The following is a 14793-nucleotide window of genomic DNA, read 5'->3' as shown; positions in this document are numbered from 1 at the left end:
ATTCAAATTTTTAATTTGAATCATTTCGAACTAACGCGAGAGTATCAATAGTAACCGAGGTGACATGGCATCATTAACATGGGATTACTGTAGCCTAATTATCCGGGGGTCACAATAGTGCATGAGAGGAAGAGGGCGGCGACCTGAAAGGATCGAGAGGACCTAGAGGGGGTGAATACATACAATTACAAATTTTAGTTACTTATTAGCAATTTAGGAAAAAGCGGACTAAAATGTGAGCCTACAGTTGCTAAGGTGAGTCAAGTTTCTAGCAAGGATGATAGCAAAAATATGTAGAATTAAACAACACAATATGACATACTCCCTCCATTTTTATATATAAGGCCACAAACTAAATGACAGGTACAAAGGTAGAATTTAATACATGTTGTGCAACCTAACTTTTCTTTTTGTTTACTGTGATTATTAATACACCGCATGCATGCAAGAAAAATGAGTGGAGGAATTAGATAAGTGTCATTATGACTACATGCATGCAAGTATTAAACATGTTGCTAGTACGAGAAAATATCATTAATTTTGCCTCGATTATTGTTGGTGATCTTGTATAGATGAAAATGTATATTCCATAGTGGCATTGTATAAGTAAATGGAGGGAGTATCAATTGCAAGAACACTGAAGCAAATTAACCACAAGTAGGGAGTTGGGGTTAGGGATAACCGAAACTCCAGAGACGAGGATGTATCCCTATGTTACCTTCCTTGGAGGGAAGCTAGTCACTAATGGAGGGACAGGTATTACCATAAAGGCTAACCCTATTCTTGTTGAGATGTCACAACAAATGTGATTCTCAACCACTAGTGATAGACCTTGAGACAACCTTAGAACCTTCACAGACTTTCCTACGGATAATCGCAACAATTGATTCCACTCCGAAGAACTCCTACAGCCTAGGAGAGTCTTCAACCTCCTAGAGTAACACGATCAAGGGGAAATGCTCAAGACTTTCTCAAAAAACGAATTGCTTTGGGTAAAAAGAGGGAGAAAGAGTAGATCTATCACTTGGTGAAATCTCTCTCAAGAACTCTCACAAATCTCTCTTAAATTTTGGATCCGGTGTAGGAGAAAGTGAGAGGGAGCGCATGGGTGTTCTACTATTTGTCTCAATTAATGTAGTGGTCAACCCACTACCGGAGTTGTAGAGGGAGTATATATAGCACGCGCGGAACTAGCCATTGTGGGGGCTAATAACTTACGGTCGGACAATTCAGGCAAAAAGTGCTCGGACAATCCGGCCCGTTGAAACTTCAAACTAGCAACCGGAATAACGAGTGTAGAGTACAAGGGCCGAACAGTCCATCCGAAATTGCCCAGATAGTCCAGCCAGGATTTTCAGCTCTCGGGTGCCACACCCCTCCCTCTCGGACAAACGCTCACACATTGACCGGACAATACGTCCATGCCTGGACAGTTGCCCCAATAGTTGAGCAATTGTCCGGCCAGCATTTCTGGGCTTCGGTTGCCAAAATCATTCTACCCACAAAATCCGGTCATAAAAGTGCCCGGAGAGTCCAGCTAGATGAAAAAGTGAACTTTTTGGCAGGACAAAAGTTTGGATTTTGGGAGGTCTTTTGGCATTGGATTTTTCTATGGTGGGTTAAGTAATATCTGCCCTAAGCAAGACTTTATGCATTTCCACAGTGATCTCCTCTTAATAGTGTGAGATCTTTAAACTCAAAACATAATAGAAAATATGTATTTTATTCAACGTAGCATATGTCTTGAGTTTTCATTAGTTTTAGATGGTCCATGATCCACACAAAACACATCCATGGGGACAAAACATATAGATATTCTTAACAACCATATTATTTCGCTATAGCTATGTTGTCATCAATATCAAAATAAGACTATGGGCATATTGCATTTTTAGACGCGGAATTCTTGACCCACCTAACACCCAACCGCGGGCTCACCCAACCAATAGACAACAACGCCACCCACGAAGCGTCCCACTAGTCATACATGGGTAAGAAAAGAACAATGTGAAACAAGCAATTAAGATCTAATGGTCGAGGGAAGCCTAGGAGAAGAATTTACTCATCGGATGGCCAGGAAGCGCCCAATCTGAGGGAGCGGTTGTGAGGCTGACCATCTTTAAGGTTAAAATTGAGAAGGGTTGAGCCAAGAGCACGATTCACTTATGAGGGACAAAGGCAAATGCAAGATGCCGATGCAGAATGTGACGAAAGAGAATGAGTTCAAGAGCAAGGGGTGCAGAAATCCATGCACATTAATTCTTCGGGTAAAACTTGCATGCCAAATATACTACAATTGGATGTAGGTAGCATGAAACTTGTCAATTCTATCATTTGCTATCAAAACGATGATGCCAATGTTCCTGACTGCTAGTCTGCAACCACTAGAGTTACATGTTTAGGCTTCTCTGTCATGCACTCCTGCGCGCCGTCGTTTTGGCCTGGGTGCTATGTACCTCTGTCTTAACTTTTTGGTTGTGGCCGTTGATCTGCTGTGAGTGTGGTTTTCTGTTTGTCGTGAACGATGCCTGATGGCTTTATTTATAAAGTCGGGCTGATGCCTTTCCTCTAAAAAATAAAAGTGTAAGGGCATGTGAAATATAAGAATAATTGGTGACAGCCATGGGAAGGCTTGAGCGAGATATCAAAGTTATTTGGCATGAATTATTGGTTGTGAAATATAAGAATAATTGATGTACGCTCTTATACTTGACCTTGACAAAGTGAATGGAGTATGCTTTTTGGTGATGATATCCAGACGTTAAAATAACTAGCACCATATATTTAACTGAAAGAAGCAGAGGGAAGCAGAGGAATACGAGAAGAGTTTGTCAGATGCTACTAAGATGACTAGAACAATCATGGACATAAAAAATGCACATTCCGATCGTTGAGTTTTAAATCATCTACCTGGAGCAATAGGTTATACGAAGGAACATCCGAAATTGTTCAAAGTATGTGTGATGCCTGTTTTGATCCAGGAGAAATTTGATGTACATTATTCATTTTTCCGAATGCTGAACTCATGCGTACGATCGCTTGAATTGTACCTTCTCTTGGTGTATTTAGTTAACAATTTGCTATTACCGTGTTGTATTAGTTAAAGACGTGCATTTTGCAGGTGCACTCTTGCCACATCCGCTTTATCCTTATCGGTCACCATTACTCGTGGTCATTATGTTTAGAATACTCCTCCACATCTCGTGGTCATTATGTTTTCGAGTTTTTTTTTTTTTTTTGCGGCAAGTATGACACGTTCATTGCACGCACAGCATTACTGGTTACACAAATTATTGACCTCCAATGAGCAACACACAACCAACACCACATTCAAAACCGAGAGTGGCATGAACCACGCCATGCAGCAACACCAACAATCAACAAAGTTACGGATCGACACGTACGTACGTAGCTTCCTAGTAGCATATCATCAGTCCATGAGGCTGGCGTCGATGTGCAGGGCGGTGCTGAGGTTGAGCGGGCTGACGTAGTCGAGCGAGCCGGTCATGAACTGGCTGACGATGATCCGGTTGGCGCGCTCCGTGGGGTGGTACGAGTCCCAGAACACGTACTGGTCCCTGTTGGCGCAGAGGCGGGACACCGCCGTGCAGAGGCCGACGCCGTTGTGCGGCCCCTGCCCGCAGCACGCCTCCTTGGCCGTCCGGAAGCCGTACGCCGCCGGGTCGCTGATGAAGTCGAAGTGGACGCGGAAGGAGTTGGCGGCGATGAAGGTCCCGTCGCCGTAGCGCGCGTTGAGCTCCTCCAGGGCCTGGGACAGCTGCGGGTTGAACAGCTCCGCCGCGCGCATCAGGTCCCTGTCGCACTCCCCGTCGCGGCTGCGGAGCGCGAGCTCCGCCGGCGCGCAGCCCAGCGGGCCCGTCCCCGTCACCAGCACGCGCCGCGCGCCCATGTCGTACAGCCTCTGCATGCATGCATCCAACGGGAGTACGTGTCAGCCGGTGCTCGTCGGTCTACCTACCTGGTTAGTGGTGTTGCCGGAAGGTGCAGAGGTGTTACCATACCATGAGGATCTTCTTGTACTCGAAGATGAGGTAGCGGACGTAGTCGGGGAGGGAGAACTGGCGGGAGCGGAGGGAGAAGGGGATGAGGTAGTAGTTGTTGACGAAGTCGTTGCCGCCGAGGGTGATGAGCACCAGCGCCCGGTTCACGATCTGCGTCGCCTGGGACGCGCCCACCAGCGCGCGCAGCTTCCCCTGGTACTCGCCGAAGTAGTGCAGCTGCCGGCTCACCCTCACGATGTTCACCTGCACCACCGTCCAAATGCATGCATATTATAACTAGTATAAGTGCTCATTTTTGGTACGGGGAAGCTTGTCTAATCTAATTATTAGCGAGACTGAAGATGTCAATTCGTGCCGTGCGTACGAATTGGATGCCGGTGTCGTTGAGGATGCCGACGCCCGCCGACGCGAAGTTGGCGCCCACGAGCAGCTTCGCGCCGTGGAGCTCCGGGGACAGGTACGGCAGCGTGGGCTCCGCGCCGATCTGCTCACCTGAGACGCACGCACGCACGTGATCCAACATGTACACACATTACGCGAGCATGCACTGGCTAATCAAAATCAATGGCAGACGTACTGATGATGTCCGGGATGTTGAGGCCGTTGGAGAAGCGCCCGGTGGCCTGGTGCGTGGGGTAGTCGATCCCGTACGGCGGCGAGTCGGCGCGCGCCGTCGTCATCAGGTAGTTGTTGTTGCCGTTGTCCACCAGGGAGTCGCCGAACACGAAGAAGGCGCGCGCGCACTCCGACGGCGCCGCCAGGAGGAGGACGCCCAGCGCCATGATCGCCAGGGCCGACGCACCGCCGGCCATCGTCGTCGTGAACTGATCGGTCGAGGCAGTGCACCGGTCGCTTGATCGATCGTCACGTACGCTAGCTAGTGGGCGATGCACGAGACCGGTTTGGATGGACTCGGGCTCAAGAGGCCTATTATATATAGAGAGAGGAAGAGCTAGCAGCGCTCGTCCAGGTGTAGCCCGGCAGAATGTTGCATGGAATTTATCAGGCCACCATGTTAGATATGTGCGCCGCGTATGTGTAATGAGATTCTGGCACTTCAACTTCCACATCTTCAAAGCTGCCACTTTCTGCCCATATTTCACTGTCACTCTATCAGCGTCCAAGCTACTGTACTTCGGAATTTGGGTGCTCGCACGTTATTAGAGCCATAGTGTGCTGCAAAAGTCTCCATCAGCAGGAAGAATTGTTAAACACCAATAGTTTCTGAGTTCTGGCCATTGCTTCCCAGACAGCGGAATTTCAAACCTTACTGTCTAAAAATACGGGAATCCATGACACCAAACGGGGTCTGGAGAAGATGTAGAAAGAAGCGTTCTCAAAGACTAGATTACACTCCCTAAACAAAAGACTAGATTACACCTTGGATTTATCCTTCCTTTTTTTTAAGCAAGGCAACAGATTTGCCATTTTTGTTAATTAAGGAGAAGTTTAATACATGAGACATAAAGCGGTGATATAAAACAACTCCTCGCGGCAATACAATACTCTGCCGCCCATAAGCTAGCTTCCTCCTTGATCCTATCGACGGTGACCATGGGGCGGCAGTGTTAGCTGCTTGGTTGGCTAGCGAGTAGGAGATTAATAGGCTAATCAACAAATTAATCAATTAATCGGACGATTTATCAGTTTATCGGCTACTCGGTGACCCTACGAGTAAGGATTAATTGGATGAATTCTTGAACATAAGCTAGTCATAATATCGCCTAATACGAGCCACACCTTGACCTCATTCCACACACTAATCATGTACCGACATCGGAAGAGAAGACGTGTCAATGATTCTTGCACTTTGGTACAAAGGGGCAATAAACCCCAATCCAACTCCTACTGTGGAGCCTATCGGCCGTCCAAACCCTACTGTGGATGATCGACCAACCGAAGAACTTGCACTTCGCGCGCGCGCGGGGGGGGGGGGGGGGGGGGGGGTTCAAGGGTGTGGCGGTGAGCCCCTCAAAGTGGGCCTTGTAAGCCGAGAACCTCGAGTACATCCTGTTTTTCATGCACTTCCAAATAATCGTGTTGCCATGCCATGTCGAGGATCATGCCAACAATCATCTCCCAGGAGATGCCAATTTGTGTGACCTAGAAATTATTATGCAAACCATTTTGTATCATGCAACTATATGAAATTTGTTACAATTTTTCGACATCATTTGCTTTGAGTTATTCCTTCATTTTCTTCCTCCTTTAAGGGTATATTAATGCCACTGATTCATTCTACCACAGAATAAACACATTTATTTATTTATGCTTTTGTTTTACTATGCCTTTGTTCGTTGATGCTTCGTCGGTCTTTTTGGCCAACCGCTTTTCTCCTATATAAGTGTGTGCGGCAAAGTATTTGATGTTGAAATCGTGTGACACTTCTTATTTTTGTCTTAGAAACTTAAAATGGATTTTTTTAATTGATCTACTCGAAACAATAAAAGAAGTTTGTGTCTTTGTTTTATTATATGTTTGCTTATTTATGCTTAGTCGACTAGTTTTCCATTGGATTTTCTCCTATATTTGTGCATGTGAGAGTGTATCTGGTGTTGCAATCTTGTGATACTACTTAAATTCGTTTAAGCCCTTAAAATGGAATGAACCTTTTAGTTGATCTACCCGAATCATAATTATTATTAAAATTGCACTAGTTTATACTAGATCTTGCACAATACCAAATAGTGCAAGCTTTTTGCATAAGGTGTGTGTGTGTGTGTGCAAGTTTTCAATGTATTTTAATTCCTGTATATAAGAAAGTAGTTTGACAATAAGTCTTTATGACTGTTCATGTTAGGCATAGTTATATAATATTAATAGTAAATAGTATCATGTTTAGTTTCTCTTGTTTCTTTTAGGATTAAACCACTTCTGTAATTCATTTTCCAAAGAAAGAAATTTTGATCTTTTTGTTTCTGTTTTTGCTCATTTCTTTTGTTAGGTAACACCGCCATTATTTCTTCCTTAAGAAGATACTTGTTTTTCTCTCTATATGATTTTGTTCATTTCCTCTCTTTTTTTGAGGTACCATCACTTCATAATTCTTTATTTCTTTTTTTTTGCTCTTTTATTTATTTTTCCATTTGTTCTTTTGGATAATACCACCCCCGTGATTTTACGATTCTTTCTTCCTTAGAAAGAAACTTGTTCTTCTTTCTTCTGTTGTATTTGTTCCTTATTTGAGGTGACACAACTTTTAGAATTCTTCCATTTGTAGATTCAGTTTTGCTATTCACAATTTTTATGGCGGATCCAGGAGGTTGAGGTCAAAAAATGATGGAAGTGAGGAAGGTGATGGGCCCCGATTATATCCTCATTGAGATGTGGAGATGCCTTTTACACACTGAAATAGTATGGCTAACTGAGATTTTCCACTTCATTTTTTGGTCAAACAAGATGCCCGAAGAATGAAGACAGGGTATATTAGGACTAATCTTCAAGAATAACGGCTACATTCAAAGTTGTACTATTGTGGAAATAAGCTGATGAGCCATACAATGAGGTTGTGGAAGACGTTCGTTGAGCTCCGCTTAATAAGAATGACAAGTGTTATAAAAAATTAGTTTATTTCATGCATAGGAGGTCGATGTGGAAGCCATTTTCTTCGTACAACAACTTATTGAGAGATATAGGGAGAAAAAGGATCTCTAGATGGTGTTAGTTGACTTGGAGAAGGCCTACAATAATATTATCTAGAATGTCATGTGGTTGACCTTGGATAAACACAAAGTTCCAAAAAGTACACTACCCTCATCAAGGACATATACGATAATTTTGTAACAAGTATCTAAACAAATGGCAGTGACACTAAGACTTTCCAATTAAAATAGGACTGCGCCAATGGGTCAGATTTGCTCTCTTATCTTTTTTCCTTTTTTATCTTTTTTACTTTGGTGATGGATGAGCTCATAAGGGATATAGAAGGAGATATCACATGATGTATGCTCTTTGCAGATGATCTGGTGATAGTCAATGATAGTCGAATGGGGGTTAATAGAAAGTTAGACATGTGGAGACAGACGATGTGGCTTCCCCATGATCGGATCTAGAGCCTATTGTCTTCCATCCCGTTGCAGTGCCAACTGTCCATGGAGGTCGGGGGTGGCTGATGCACGATGTTGTTGTTGGCTACCAAGGCAGGATCTAACCTAGGTTCTGGTGGCACGCAGTTGTGTTAGATGTGGAGAAGTTGTGCTACTGCTTCGTCCTTCACGATGAGGCCTCGCCTCAAGTCGGTGGTCATCCAGGACCAAATTTTGGTGTTCGAAGGAAGTGATTTTCTGGCTATTGCGGGTTGTTAAGGTTGCATTGAGGTGCAGGGGTGTAGGGGCGTGGATATCGATGGGGACAGTCATGTCGTGTCGTCGTCGTGTCCACTAGGGAGCGGGCTGAGTGTGCCGCGTACCTAAATGGATGGTTGGTTGTTGTGTTTGATGCCTTATCCGCAAGCATTTCGCATGTGCCTGCCGGAAGCTGCTCAAGTGTTGGTGTTGCTTCAAGGATTTTAATATGGAGAGCCAATCCTCTCGCCAGCCATGGAAACCCTCCTTGCCAAAAACTACCGCATGTTTGCGGCTTGATGTTGAGATTGACAGTGGCATGCTGGTCGAGCATGCCCTGAGATTGCAGTCGTATGTTGAGGCTCTCTTGGTGTCGTTCATTGGTGGTCGCTTGGCTCGTCCTATGGACCAACGCACCCCACCTCGCGCTCTTGTGGAGCAAGATCTTCTCGTTGTGTGGGCCGGTAGACATAAATGTTTCACATCATGAGGATCATGTGCTTGATGAAGTCTTGTCGCCATCTCTATATGTTGCACCTGCAGTGATGTGTCTCCCTAGCTGCTCTACCATGTGTGATGATGTGTTGTTGGACTTTGGAGTTCCATCAACGAGGAGTTTTTCCACATCATGTGCTTCGAGGCTCTGATCATGTTGTCCGGACCAGGTGGCTACTCCTCGACCACCGATGTGCATTATGCATGTCCGATGCTCAATTGGAAGAGCTACCTGGGTCTGTGAAGCACATGTTGGCGGCCATTGGCAAGCCTGACGCTGAGGTTGAATCCCAGGTCAAGGAGAGGAGTGATGTTTTTGAGGTGACTCAGGTTGTTGCACCACCAATCTTTGTTCAAGATTTTCTCAATAAGGTTACTTGTGTCGTTACACGTGCTCTTCTTGGGACACCGACACCCTTGCAGTCGGAGAAATATGCTCTCTCTCTCTCATATCAGGCATCTAGAAAGGAAGAACAATGTGTGCAACATCCCGATGGGCAAGCGTGCAGAGCATAGGTTGTTGAAGGATTTGATGAGTTTTCAAAAGTGATCAAAGTAGAGGGTGTTGAGCTCAAGATGAAGGACTACATGGACATTTACAAAAATTCCTCTCGTTGCAAGTGATCGAGGCATTGAAAGTTTTGACGGGCATTGGGAAATCGAAGGTGGGCTTCATAGGATATCTTCCACAAGATATATTAGTTCATGATGCATGAATTCAGAGGTGCTGGCCAGGCTCTCTATGGATGAGTCTTGTCGGGAGTATGGTAATCAGTTCGGTTGCTCTTGAGCTTCATTGATTAGTTTTGGGCCTTGGCGCTCTTGTGTCCGGCTAAAACGATGTTCCTTGATGCCGTGTGCGTGTATTCTTCTAGTCCCTATCGTCAAACTCTAGTGTCTGTTTGAGGAGGGGGGTGTTTAAACAAAATGTTTGGTTTTTGCTTGGATTCGGTTATTGTGATTTTCAGCCTAGTTTTTCTTATAAACCGGATTACTCGATTTTGCTTTTCTATCTTAATGAAATCGGGAGAGCTCCCATGCACCATCCAAAAATATGTATGTGTGTCGCGCGTGCGCGTCTGTGTGTGTGTGGGTGGGTGTGGGTGAGCGCATGTGTGTGTGTGTGTGTGTGTGTGCATGGCAAGGCAGCTGACCCTCCGACTGTCGTGGGACACAAGCTCGACTGCTCTTTTCCAGATCTGATTGGATGTCGCCTGAAGGAAATATGCCCTAGAGACAATAATAAAGTTATTATTTATTTCCTTATTTCATGATAAATGTTTATTATTCATGCTAGAATTGTATTAACCGGAAACTTAGTATATGCGTGAATATATAGACAAACTAAGTGTCACTAGTATGCCTCTACTTGACTAGCTCGTTGAATCAATGATGGTTAAGTTTCCTAGCCATAGACATGAGTTGTCATTTGATTAACGGGATCACATCATTAGAGAATGATGTGATTGACTTGACCCATTCCGTTAGCTTAACACTTGATCGTTTAGTATGTTGCTATTGCTTTCTTCATGACTTATACATGTTCCTATGACTATGAGATTATGCAACTCCCGAATACCGGAGGGACACTTTGTGTGCTACCAAACGTCACAACGTAACTGGGTGATTATAAAGGTGCTCTACAGGTGTCTCCAATGGTACTTGTTGAGTTGGCATAGATCGAGATTAGGATTTGTCACTCCGATTGTCGGAGAGGTATCTCTGGGCCCTCTCAGTAATGCACATCACTATAAGCCTTGCAAGCAATGCAACTAATGAGTTAGTTGCGGGATGATGCATTACAGAACGAGTAAAGAGACTTGCCGGTAACGAGATTGAACTAGGTATGGTGATACCGACGATCAAATCTCAGGCAAGTAACATACCGATGACAAAGGGAACAACGTATGTTGTTATGCGGTTTGACCGATAAAGATCTTCGTAGAATATGTAGGAGCCAATATGAGCATCCAGGTTCCGCTATTGGTTATTGACCGGAGATGTGTCTCGGCCATGTCTACATTGTTCTCGAACCCGTAGGGTCCGCACACTTAACGTTCGGTGACGATTTGTATTATGAGTTATGTGATTTGATGAAAGAAGTTTGTTCGGAGTCCCGGATGAGATCGGGGACATGACGAGGAGTCTCGAAATGGTCGAGATGTAAATATCGATATATTGGACGACTATATTCGGACATCGGAAAGGTTCCGAGTGGTTCGGGTATTTTTGGAGTACCGGGGAGTTACCGGAATACGTGGGAAGAAGTATTGGGCCTCATGGGCCAAGTGGTGGAAGAGAGGAGGCATGACAAGGCAGGGCGCGCGGCCCCCCTAGCCCAAACCGATTTGGACTAGGGGGGCGGCCCCCCTTTCCTCCTTTCCTCCCTCTCCTTCCTTCTCCCTCCCTTCCTCTTGGTGGACTCCTACTAGGACTTGGAGTCCTAGTAGGACTCCACACTTGGGCGCGCCTCTAGGGCCGGCCGGCCTCCCCTCCTCTTCTCCTTTATATACTGAGGCAAGGGGCACCCCATGGTGACACACAAGTTGATCAGTTGATCTTTTAGCCGTGTGCGGTGCCCCATCCACCATAATCCACCTCGGTCATATCATAGCGGTGCTTAGGCGAAGCCCTGCGTCGGTAGCATCATCATCACCGTCATCACGCCATCGTGCTCACGGAACTCTTCCTCGAAGCTCTGCTGGATCGGAGTTCGTGGGACGTCATCGAGCTGAACGTGTGCTGAACTCGGAGGTGCCGTGCGTTCGGTACTTGGATCGGTCGGATCGTGAAGACGTACGACTACATCAACCGCGTTGTCATAACGCTTCCGCTTTCGGTCTACGAGGGTACGTGGACAACTCTCTCCCCTCTCGTTGCTATGCATCACCATGATCTTGCGTGTGCGTAGGAATTTTTTTGAAATTACTACGTTCCTCAACAGTGTTATCAGAGCCAGGTTTATGCGTAGATGTTATTTGCACGAGTAGAACACAAGTGAGTTGTGGGCGATACAAGTCATACTGCTTACCAGCATGTCATACTTTGAATCGGCGGTATTGTTGGATGAAGCGGCCCGGACCGACATTACGCGTACGCTTACGCGAGACTGGTTCTACCGACGTGCTTTGCACACAGGTGGCTGGCGGATGTCAGTTTCTCTAACTTTAGTTGAACCGAGTGTGACTACGCTCGGTCCTTGAGAAGGTTAAAACAGCACTAACTTGACGAACTATCGTTGTGGTTTTGATGCGTAGGTAAGAACGGTTCTTGCTCAGCCCGTAGCAGCCACGTAAAACTTGCAACAACAAAATAGAGGACGTCTAACTTGTTTTTGCAGGGCATGTTGTGATGTGATATCGTCAAGACATGATGCTATATTTATTGTATGAGATGATCATGTTTTGTAACCAAGTTATCGGCAACTGGCAGGAGCCATATGGTTGTCGCTTTATTGTATGCAACGCAATCGCCCTGTAATTGCTTTACTTTATCACTAAGCGGTAGCGATAGTCGTAGAAGCAATAGTTGGCGAGATGACAACGATGCTACGATGAAGATCAAGGTGTCGCGCCGGTGACGATGGTGATCATGACGGTGCTTTGGAGATGGAGATCAAAGGCACAAGATCATGATGGCCATATCATATCACTTATATTGATTGCATGTGATGTTTATCCTTTATGCATCTTATTCTGCTTTGTTTGACGGTAGCATTATAAGATGATCTCTCACTAAATTTCAAGGTAAAAGTGTTCTCCCTGAGTATGCACCGTTGCCAAAGTTCGTCGTGCCGAGACACCACGTGATGATCGGGTGCGATAAGCTCAACGTTCATCTACAACGGGTGTAAGACAGTTTTGCACGTGCAGAATACTCAGGTTAAACTTGACGAGCCTAGCATATGCAGATATGGCCTCGGAACACTGAGACCGAAAGGTCGAGCGTGAATCATATAGTAGATATGATCAACATAGTGATGTTCACCATTGAAAACTACTCCATCTCATGTGATGATAGGACATGGTTTAGTTGATTTGGATCACGTGATCACTTAGATGATTAGAGGGATGTCTATCTAAGTGGGAGTTCTTAAGTAATATGATTAATTGAACTTTAATTTATCATGAACTTAGTCCTGGTAGTATTTGCATATCTATGTTGTAGATCAATAGCTCGCGTTTAGCTCCCCTGTTTTATTTTTGATATGTTCCTAGAGAAAACTAAGTTGAAAGATGTTAGTAGCAATGATGCGGATTGGATCCGTGATCTGAGGATTATCCTCATTGCTGCACAGAAGAATTATATCCTTTATGCACCGCTAGGTGACAGACCGATTGCAGGAGCAGATGCAGACGTTATGAACGTTTGGCAAGCTCGATATGATGACTACTTAATAGTTTAGTGCACCATGCTTTACGGCTTAGAATCGGGGCTTCAAAGACGTTTTTGAAACGCCACGGAACATATAAGATGTTCCAAGAGTTGAAATTAGTATTTCAGACTCATACCCATGTCGAAAGGTATGAGACCTTTGACAAGTACTTTGCCTACAAGATGGAGGAGAATAGCTCAGCTAGTGAGCATGTGCTCAGAATGTCTGAGTACTACAATCACTTGAATCAAGTGGGAGTTAATCTTCCAGATAAGATAGTGATTGACAGAGTTCTCTAGTCACTATCACCAAGTTACTAGAACTTCGTGATGAACTATAATATGTAAGGGATAACATAAACAATTCCCAAGCTCTTCGTGATGCTGAAATCGACGAATGTAGAAATCAAGAAAAACATCAAGTGTTGATGGTTGACAAGACCACTAGTTTCAAGAAAAGGGCAAAGGGAAGAAGGGGAACTTCAAAATAACGGCAAGCAAGTTGCTACTCCCGTGAAGAAGCCCAAAGCTAGATTCAAGCCTGAAACTGAGTGCTTCTACTGCAAAGGAAATGGTCACTGGAAGTGGAACTGCCCTAGATACTTGGCGGATAAAAAGGATGGCAAAATGAACAAAGGTATATTGAATGTACATGTTATTGATGTGTACTTTACTAGTGTTTATAGCAACCCCTCGGCATTTGATACCGGTTCAGTTGCTAAGAACCTAAATAAGTGTTATTTGGTGTTTGCGTTGAGTATGAATATGATTTGATCATGTTTATTGCAATACGGTTATTCATTTAAGTTAGAGAATAATTGTTGTTCTGTTTACATGAATAAAACCTTCTATGGTCATACACCCAATGAAAATGGTTTGTTGGATCTCGATCGTAGTGATACACATATTCATAATATTGAAGCCAAAAGATGCAAAGTTAATAATGATAGTGCAACTTATTTGTGGCACTGCCGTTTAGGTCATATTGGTGTAAAGCGCATGAAGAAACTCCATGCTGATGGGATTTTGGAATCACTTGATGCTTGCGAACCATGCCTTATGGGCAAGATGACTAAGACTCCGTTCTCCGGAACAATGGAGCGAGCAACTGACTTATTGGAAATAATACATACTGATGTATGCGATCCGATGAGTGTTGAGGCTCGCGGCGGGTATCATTATTTTCTGACCTTCACAGATGATTTGAGCAGATATGGGTATATCTACTTGATGAAACAAAAGTCTGAAACATTTGAAAAGTTCATATAATTTCAGAGTGAGGTGGAAAATCATCGTAACAAGAAAATAAAGTTTCTACGATCTGATCGTGGAGGAGAATATTTGAGTTACGAGTTTGGTCTTCATTTAAAAACAATGCGGAATAGTTTTGCAACTCACGCCACCTGGAACACCACAGCGTAATGGTGAGTCCGAACATCGTAGCCGTACTTTATTAGATATGGTGGAATCTATGATGTCTCTTACCGATTTATCACTATCGTTTTGGGGTTATGCATTAGAGACAGCTGCATTCACGTTAAATAGGGCACCATCTAAATCAATTGAGACGACACCTTATGAACTGTGGTTTGGCAACAAACCAAAGTTGTCGTTTCTTA

General features: G+C 44.5%; 1 protein-coding gene across 1 annotated transcript; it reads right to left on the bottom strand.

Moving 5' to 3' along the window:
- Window positions 1-3214: 3214 nt before the first annotated feature.
- LOC123167360 (GDSL esterase/lipase LTL1) lies at window positions 3215-4920 on the bottom strand. Its single transcript, XM_044585206.1, has 4 exons — window positions 4600-4920; window positions 4387-4514; window positions 4023-4265; window positions 3215-3922 (listed from the first exon to the last, which is right to left on the bottom strand). The coding sequence occupies exons 1-4, from the start codon at window positions 4832-4834 to the stop codon at window positions 3431-3433; spliced, it is 1098 nt and encodes a 365-aa protein (XP_044441141.1). The 5' UTR covers window positions 4835-4920; the 3' UTR covers window positions 3215-3430.
- Window positions 4921-14793: the final 9873 nt, after the last annotated feature.

The sequence above is a fragment of the Triticum aestivum genome, chromosome 1D (genome assembly GCF_018294505.1).
Source record: "Triticum aestivum cultivar Chinese Spring chromosome 1D, IWGSC CS RefSeq v2.1, whole genome shotgun sequence".
Classification (NCBI taxonomy): Eukaryota; Viridiplantae; Streptophyta; class Magnoliopsida; order Poales; family Poaceae; genus Triticum; species Triticum aestivum.
The sequence above is the reverse complement of the archived record's forward strand: the minus strand, read 5'-3'. Positions and strand labels throughout refer to the sequence as shown.

Excerpts from the sequence above, each read along its gene's own strand:
- LOC123167360 (XM_044585206.1), bottom strand. The coding sequence starts at position 4,834 with ATGGCCGGCGGTGCGTCGGCCCTGGCGATCATGGCGCTGGGCGTCCTC. Across the intron at positions 4,515-4,599 it reads CAACATCCCGGACATCATCA|GTGAGCAGATCGGCGCGGAG; the intron begins GTACGTCTGCCA and ends CGTGCGTCTCAG. Across the intron at positions 4,266-4,386 it reads ACGACACCGGCATCCAATTC|GTGAACATCGTGAGGGTGAG; the intron begins GTACGCACGGCA and ends ACGGTGGTGCAG.